This window comes from Sphaeramia orbicularis, chromosome 3 (assembly GCF_902148855.1).
Source record: "Sphaeramia orbicularis chromosome 3, fSphaOr1.1, whole genome shotgun sequence".
Lineage (NCBI taxonomy): Eukaryota > Metazoa > Chordata > Actinopteri > Kurtiformes > Apogonidae > Sphaeramia > Sphaeramia orbicularis.
Window position 1 is genome coordinate 46,874,079 of NC_043959.1, and position 8,727 is coordinate 46,882,805.

Here is an 8,727-nt window from a genome sequence, read left to right on the forward strand (position 1 = left end):
CAGAAGAGCATGGCACTGATGAATTCTTACATTTTTGGTGTACAATACAACAGTCCATTTGCATCTCACTCTTACACTCCAAGCTTCGCTATTTGTGAAACTGCAGTTTTCTACACAACACAATAACACCTTCTTTTTTGGATCCATAATGTAAATAACTTCCTTAATCTGTCTGATTTGACCTGTGTATAGATGATATTGTCCGTGGAGTCCAGTCAAACTGTGAGAAAGATTAGTGTATAATTTGACTTGCTGATTTTCATTCTGATCCACTTTACTACAATAATCCAAAATGCCACAGAAGCAGAAGCTCCAGTGGTATTAAACTGACAAATGAAATGAACTGTGTCAAATGTTTGTGCAGGTAGAAAACACACAGGCAGCAAACTTGGAACACAATCCCCCTGCCAAAAACAATAATACTTTTACAAAATAGTACTGATAAATCATTTCATATTGGTCCTTATTTTAATCCTGTGGTGTGTTGATTTTAGAGGGGGTCATTTACTATTTTTGTCAGTTTGCTACAGAAATTATTTTTGCCTCAGAGGGTTTTGTCCAGACCTGCTTATACATACAGCTCTGGAAAAAAATAAGAGACCTCTACAAAATTATCACTTTTTCTGATTTTGCCATTTATAAGTATGTGAGTAGAATTAACATTTTTGTTTTATTCTGTAAACTACCGACAACATTTCTCACAAATTCCAAATAAAAATATTGTTATTTAGAGCATGTATTTGCAGAACATGACTCATGGTCAAAATAACAAAAAGATGCTGTATTTCAAACCTCAAACTATGCAAAGAAAACAATTTCATTTTCATTTCTAAACAACACAATACCAATGTTGTAACTTGAGAAAAGTTCAGACATCTATATTTGGTGGAATAACCCTGATTTTCAGTGACAGCTTTCATGTGTCTTGGCTCTCCTCCATTGCTGTTGGATGACTTTATGCAGCTCCTGGCAGAGAAATTCAAGAAGCTCAGACTTGTTCCATGGCTTGTGACCATCCTTCTTCCTCCAGAAGTTTTCAAAGTGGGTTCAGGTCTGGAGATTGGGCTGGCCATGACAGGGTCTTCATCTGGTGGTCCGTCATCCACACCTTTATTGACCTAGCTGAGGCCAGGAGCATTGTCCTGATAGAAAAACCAGTCCTCAGAGTTTGGGAACATTGTCAGAGCAGAAGTCCAGTAGTTTTCAATGGTTATTTTCAGATTCCAGTTACTTTTGCGGTACTAATAGCACTGTTTTTGCCTATTGCAAAAAAATAGTGATGGTCACAGTAGTGGTGTTTTTACTTCTTCTTAAATAAGACGTGGATCAGGTGTTTATTCAGTAGAATAAGGTGTACTTGTGTTGGAATTCAACAGACACAGGAATGGAATGGCTGTCATACATGCAGACATGCTGATTTCAGAGGAAACTGCAGTAGTCTCTTAATTTTTTCTAGAGCTGTACGTAGTTTTAGCAAAAAAAAAAAGTCTCACACAAGAGTTTGTTGGACTACCTTTAGCTTTGATTACAGGACATATGTGCAGTGCAATGTCACAATAAATGTCAGACTGTTGAATAAAGTCTTCTTCAGCACAACCCAAAGATTTTAAATGTGGTTCAGGTTTGGACTCTGATGGCCAATCCATGTGTGAAAATAATGTCTCACGCTTCCTGAACCACTCTTTCACAAATTTGATCCTGTTGAATCCTGGTATTGTCATCTTAGAATATGTCTGTGTCATCAGTGAAGAAAAAATCCAGGTCATCCAGTATATTCAGATAGTCACTGACCAGATTTTATGGAGATGTATCGTTGCTTAATCTAAACAACTGAATCAACCCCAGATCATAACACTATCCCCACAGGCTTGTAATGTCACACTAGGCATGATGGGTAATCACTTCATCCATCTCACTTCTTACCCTAATGCGCCCATCACTCTGGAACAGGATCAATCTGGATCTTTTTTCCAAAGAACATTTATGGTTTCTAGCAAATTAATGGTTGATTAATCACAGCAGTAACTATCCAATGGAAAGCTCTTTTCTACTTACTGTTACACCCAATTTTCCTTTTCTTTTTCTTTTTATTTTGGCTGGGCAGTTCATCAAAAGTGTCAAGATAAGTTTCGGCATTTTGCTGGGCATGCCCTCTCTGTCATTGACACACATTCATTTCTTAAGTTAAACGCTATTATTTTACAGAGACTACTCAATCATGGATTTTTTGTAATGTTTCAATCTGTGACAAATTAGTGAGTTTGTCAGCACTCTGTCTGGTTCATCCACTGTAATCTGTTTTAAACTGTGCAGTCAGTGTTTAGTGACATTTCATCCACTTAAATATATCAAGAAACATAATGTATATCACTATTCATACAAGATAAAGAACATTCTTTTGTCCTTAAAAAACTGATTAAATTAAGTGGGACAGAAATTATAGGCTTTATAAAGTTTCAATTGACACTTTTATTTTTTATAATAAAATAAACACTTAGGTTATAGATATTAAAGAAAAAAGAGACTAAAATCAACACATACGTGTTTAAAGGAAATATTTCTCTACATTAATGTTCAATCTTCCCCCAGCTCTTTATCAAATACAGCAAAACAAACTGAAGTAAAAAAAAAAAACAAAAAAAAACATCAGTGCACCCTGATATAAAAGTGAATAAAAGATGTTCCACACAGTTGTTAAACTGTAACATGACACGTTAACTAAAAGGCAAAAACATTCCCTTTCAACTAGAACAAATCCTGCATTGCTGAAGACAAAAGGCACTTTGGGGAATATGAGTCTGTGATGTGGATTGAAACACTAACCGTCTGTGACTGACAGGAGGTTTGGCTTATTGTTAACTTCCCAAAAACCCTCAGTGAATTCAATCGCAGACGAATTCCGCTGATCAAGTACAAAAAGGAATTAGCATTTTCATGAATTGCAACTTTGTAACTTCAGGCTGTGATGTCGCATGCAAACTATTTGTGGCACATTTACATATTTCTGGGAATGAACTTGAGTAAAGCGTGTGTAAAGTAACTTAATATGTACATATGAAAATGATTCAATGGGTTCATGTAGTTACACAGTCTGATGATTCAAGAACATAATGACATCACATCCATGTCTGAGTCACAGGTCACTACACTGCACTATGACAGCATAAGCAAATGCAGTTTCTGTTGGATAATTTCAGAGTTCATGGTCCAGAGGAACTCCATCAGGCCTCCAGTGAGGAGCTCCTCCATGGGAACAAACTGTAGCACCTGTCTGTCACCAACTGTGTCCTCCTTTCCTCCCAACAGCTGACCCATGCAGGTCTGGACTTCATTGAGAATGGGGAGTATTCTGGCAGCGACTTCCGGGCAGAAGCCAACACAGACGAGTACTGCCCCGATGTGGCCTGAGGGGGACGGGCACCTGAAAGTGACTGAGCGAAAACACAAATGTAGGCAGAGGACAAGAGCTGCAGTGACTCTGGTGAGAGCAGAAAACACAGGCAGCAGCAGAGCATCCCCAGGGCTCAGGTTCTGCAGGGAGAACACAAGGCAGTTTAAGAGCTCCTGCTGGTATACAGCCTCCCCGTCATGCAGTGTGATGCAGCCTCTTTGAGGAGATGATGGCTCTGCAGAAAATGTCAAGACTAAATCATGGATTTGGCTCTCACAGTCGCCCCATAGTGAGCGACTGCCAAACACAAGACACTGACTCTTCTTGTTTTTACTCCCATCACTGTCAGCAGTGAATATGCCAAGACCTGCCACATCTGATAAGACTGAAGCCGTGCAAACCACATGGCACGAGTCACAGGGAGCGAGACGAGTCCAGTCTACTGCTGAGCTGTCGGCGGAGTCTATCAGGGCTTCATTAAGATGGTTTAACAGTCCTCCATCACAGAACGGAGAGTTTCTTACAGATGGCAATGCAGCCCCCACAATAACGTACCAAGAATCCACCCGACAATCCATCAGAGGTCCTTGCAGTATACAGCTGGTCCCTGCCACCTCAGTGCAGTGTCTCTGTATCCATGTGGCATGGCAACCCCTCTCAACACGCTCCCTCCAGCTCAGGGTCTGCAACTCCCTCCGCTCATTGAAGGAGCCTGTTTGCTTCTTCTGTCCCAGAGGTCGTCCCGCAGAGACGCTGCAGCAAGCAGGACTCACAGTGTTACGGGAAATCCATCGGCCCCGAGGAAGGAAGCTCACCTAAACACACAGAAATTTCATCAACTTTCATTTTTATTTTTTATTCTATACATTTACTGATTTTTTTTTCACCTAATGGCTATTATAAGATGTAGAACATGAAGTCAAATACAGACAGTTCATTTTAGTCCAGTTTAATCTCTGATTTTCTACAAGAGTTTCGGGTTTTCTGCAATTGATTCTACCCTTGCTGTAGAATTTGGGTCACTGTGCCAAAACTGCACACTCAAGCATCAGAAAAACACAGAATTTTTATTTCTATTGTTTGTTTGTAAAAACAAAAAACACAAGGACAATTACAATAATCAAAATAAAATAGATAAATGACCAATGAAACATAATTTTCAGTGATTTGGAGGATGGTTTATGGACCTCCCCTTCCACTGGGGTCTGGCCTCATCAACACATCTAAGGCTACGGAGAAAATATCGTGTATGTTGCAATGTCTGTTTTGCATTTTTAATAGAAGTGATTTGTCAGTGTTTTTATTAAACGTAATTTTTGATCAGAGGATCCAATGACCACAACAGTTTTGTGAGTGCAAGGTAAGTGGAAAGCAAAAAATGTGTTTGCTCTTTCTTTAAGGTAGTTACAAAAGTCAAGGTTTTGAGCCTTTTGTCTTAAAATGTGTCAAAGCTGTATTCTACTAATGTTCAAAACGACACAGCATTGGTTACACTTGACTAACTGCAGTGCACTGTGTTTTTTTATGGATTAACAATTTTCATGTTAGCTACTCAAAGACTGTCAACTTGATTCAAATTCAACATCATACCTGAAAGCGCTGCAGGTATTCCTGTGCCACACAGTCCCTGATGTTGTCAAGCCGCTGCCTCTGCTCTGTGCTCATGTTTTCAAACAGCTGCAGGTTCTCGGTGATCGTCTCCACCTGCAGCCTGTGGAAGTAAACACACACTTCTTCATGCTGTTTCAGAAATGACTCTGGTATAAGAGCATTAGGGAAAAGTGCCTCTCGGTTGGCCAGATTTGGTCCATAATTTCGAATAATTTTCGAGAGCAGGGGCCTCACTGCTTCTTTGCCGTCATAGTGCAAACACACAACATACACCTCAGAGTTCCCTGCTTTGCTTGTAGCAGGTTTGAATACGTTGACTGAGCGGAAACAACAGTTGAGTAGATACAGTAAACAGACAGAGGAGTGTTCATAAAGGGTGAACATTTTCAGTACAAAAGAGCCACCGGGGCTCAGCAACAGCAGTGCAGCCGTTGCCTCACAGTAATGCAATGACGACACCAGCGCCTCCTGCTCATCTGGGTTCTCCTGGCAGTCAAAACTGCCATCTGCCGTCACCATGTCGACACTGTGCATGTTCCCCACAAACGCCTGCAGCTCCAGTAAATGTTTCTGGATCATGATGTTGCCTGTGTTATCTGAGCCGAAGAACCACCATGGCAGCGTATTAGCAATCAATCGATCATCTGCAATGGTTGTGCTCCCACCATTTGCCTCATGATAGGGGTTGAGAGTGTTGGCAGCCCAGCTCCAGTCACAGTAACGTGTACATTCACTGGTTTTGATGTAGTGGTTCAGAGCGGTTATAAAAGCCCCTGGAGCTTCACACAGGTGAACAGTGTTCAGCTCACCATTGTGCAGAGCCTCTTCTGGAAGAGGATTAAAGGTTCCCAGGATCTCATAAAACTTACACCAGGCCTGAGTGCAGATCTCTGCATTAGAAGCAGAACGCACAACAGCGATAACCTTTCCAGCCCGATTGGTGGAGTTGGTGTGTTGGTGCCAGACCTGGACATTTTTGTCACTGAGCTGATTCTTCACAGCGTTTAGTGACACCTTCAGGGCCTGCAGATGAGATTGCTCCTCTGCAGGGTACTTGAAAGCAACATTTGGGTCAGGAATACACCACTCCCCATTTGCAGGTCTGATGTATGTCTTAACTTTACTAAATAATCCTTTAATCTCTGTCCGTGTTTCAGGGTCGAAGTACACCATATTTTGATTCTGCTGCTGCCGTCCAGCTTTCCTCCTGGTTCCATTTCCTGCATTCATTCTCCACACCTGTTACACAAGAACAACATAATGAGTTAGCATAAAAAACAAACCTGCACCACCCACTTTTGTTTTGATTTAATCCCCCTCTGCTTATGTGACCTGCTTACATAGCAGAGAATGAATTCAATTTTGAGGGGGAAAAATCTGCAGGCTGTACAGTTTACAGGAAATTAGTGATACTGAGAGCTGCAGTGTGAGCCTTCATTTTTCTCTACACACTTGAATGGTTTTAAATTATCAACATGTGATGCCCTCAGACACCAGGGCAATCTGTAAATATGGGTCATTACCTCACTGGGTTTCTTCAAATCACAACAACAACTCATTTTCACCTCTTGAAGACTCTGGTCTCATGTAATTAGTCATACTAAAAGTAACAAAGTCAAGTAATAAAATTGAACATCAAAATCTAAACACCTAAATGCAGGTTAAACTTTTGATAATAAAAGCTCTTCAAAACCTATAATCTGGTATATAGCATTCATTGGGCTGTGCAATATCAACATGATTTGCTAAAAAATGTGACACTAATGGAATTATTGTGCAATGTTTAATGTATGATGCTAAGGTAATATATAGTGAAAATCTTCTGCTCACATATGCCAGTGATTTAGACGACGACAGCAGGCACACCAGCATATTTCTGGGTCATTTCTTAATTAGTCTGCAGTGACTCAGTGATGAATGGCAACATATAGCATACAGCTAATGACAGCACATCCATTATGTATTTCTAATGTATCTCAACAGTAAGTACTGCCTCTTTGTATGAAAGTAATCAGCTTTATGCTCTTCATAAACAGTTCAGTCACTACCCGATTTTACTGTTTTCTACAAGCAAAACATATACAGAGGTATGTATTATATTGTATGATAATTAATTGGGTGTGCATCAATCAAACAGTTGTGCATTCAGCACAGTGGGGATGGGGCAAGTGAACAAAAGTAGTGAATGAATGAATAGAATAGAGCTGAATAATTAATCAAATCTCAATCACAATGTCAGCCTGTTGATTGAATATATAATCATGGACTGCAATTTTAAACGTCTGCGTAATTAAGGTGATATTCTGGATTCAGTGAAAGGTATTAGAGAAGTAATAAGTCACTAGCTTTATAAATAAATAAATATGTACTTCATGCTTGAGTTGAAAAAAATACACATTTAATATCCATCCATTTTCCTGGATAACAAAACAACTCTCAAGACAAGACTCAAAATACTGTCCACAATCATCACAGTATGACCAATTCACCTACTATTGTACTAAAAGCAATTATAGATTATTTCAACGTGACCAATACTGTATCCCCTTTAAAGTACACATGTGGTATTTTGACCTAAGTATTGGTAAGTATCGTAAGTATTGGAATACTTTTGACGTAAGTATTATTATGCTGTTTTGACGTAACGCATCAACATATAAACATTTTGAGATGTTAAAAAAAAAAGTCTTCATGTTGGTAGGCTTGGTTTAATGTTTCAAATATCCATTGTGGCATTATGCCCTCTACACCCACACTACTGGAGTGGTGTGTTAAACAAAATACTGAGAACATTACTAAACATGAGCACAAGTCTGTTCTGTTAAAGACTGTACGGTGAATTTAAGGTGATAGGGCACATAAGAACAACACTACCGTTTCATATGTTGTCTCTAAACAACTGACAGGACTCCTGTTTGTTTTTGTCTTAGTTGAAAACATAACATACTCAGACATTAGACTGACTTCTAACGCTTCCTCCGACGCTTCGCTAATGGCCGAATTGAGTGCCTTACAAACCGGAAGGCCTGAACTGTTACACATAATGTGACATTCAAAGGCTGTCAGAGGCCTGCTTCTGCTTCATCACACAGTCAAAGCCCACAGAGGAGCTATGAGACAGAAGCAAACACCAGAAAACACTGAATATACACTCACCGACTGCACCGCCGCCCGCAACGAACTACACATTCACGTGACTCAGAGCATAACTGCGCATGCGTACAATTAAATGGGCGGGGTCTCATTTAAAGGAGAACACTATCCGTTTGTGTGTGACCTGGTGAACACAGTCACATATGGACAGGTCTGAACACTCTGGACATACACTATATTGCCAAAAGTATTTGCTCACCTGCCTTGACTCGCATATAAACTTAAGTGACAACCCATTCTTAATCCATAGGGTTTAATATAATGTCGATCCACCCTTTGCAGCTATATGCTTCAGTATACCAAGACATTTTGGACAATTCCATGCTCCCAACTTTGTGGGAACAGTTTGGAGCTGGCCCCTTCCTGTTCCAACATGACTGTGCGTCAGTGCACAAAGCAAGGTCCATAAAGACATGGATGACAGAGTTTGGTGTGGATGAACTTGACTGGGCTGCACGGAGTCCTGACCTCAACCCCACAGAACACCTTTGGGATGAATTAGAGCGGAGACTGAGAGCCAGGCCTTCTGTCCAACATCAGTGTGTGACCTCACAAATGTACTTCTGGACAAA

General features: G+C 40.3%; 1 protein-coding gene across 1 annotated transcript; it reads right to left on the minus strand.

Moving 5' to 3' along the window:
• Positions 1-1,896: 1,896 nt before the first annotated feature.
• cmtr2 (cap methyltransferase 2) lies at positions 1,897-8,259 on the minus strand. Its single transcript, XM_030130871.1, has 3 exons — positions 8,159-8,259; positions 4,982-6,241; positions 1,897-4,206 (listed from the first exon to the last, which is right to left on the minus strand). Exons 1-3 carry the CDS (start codon positions 8,189-8,191, stop codon positions 3,154-3,156), a joined length of 2,346 nt encoding a protein of 781 aa, XP_029986731.1. The 5' UTR covers positions 8,192-8,259; the 3' UTR covers positions 1,897-3,153.
• Between the last annotated feature and the right edge of the window lie 468 nt (positions 8,260-8,727).

What these genes read in the sequence shown, in the direction of transcription:
- cmtr2 (XM_030130871.1), bottom strand. Translation starts at nt 8,191, where the DNA reads ATGTGTAGTTCGTTGCGGGCGGCGGTGCAGTCG. An exon ending in TGCGGGCGGCGGTGCAGTCG is followed by an intron (nt 6,242 to 8,158) that starts GTGAGTGTATAT and finishes CTTGTGTAACAG; the next exon opens with GTGTGGAGAATGAATGCAGG. An exon ending in AATACCTGCAGCGCTTTCAG is followed by an intron (nt 4,207 to 4,981) that starts GTATGATGTTGA and finishes CTGTGTGTTTAG; the next exon opens with GTGAGCTTCCTTCCTCGGGG.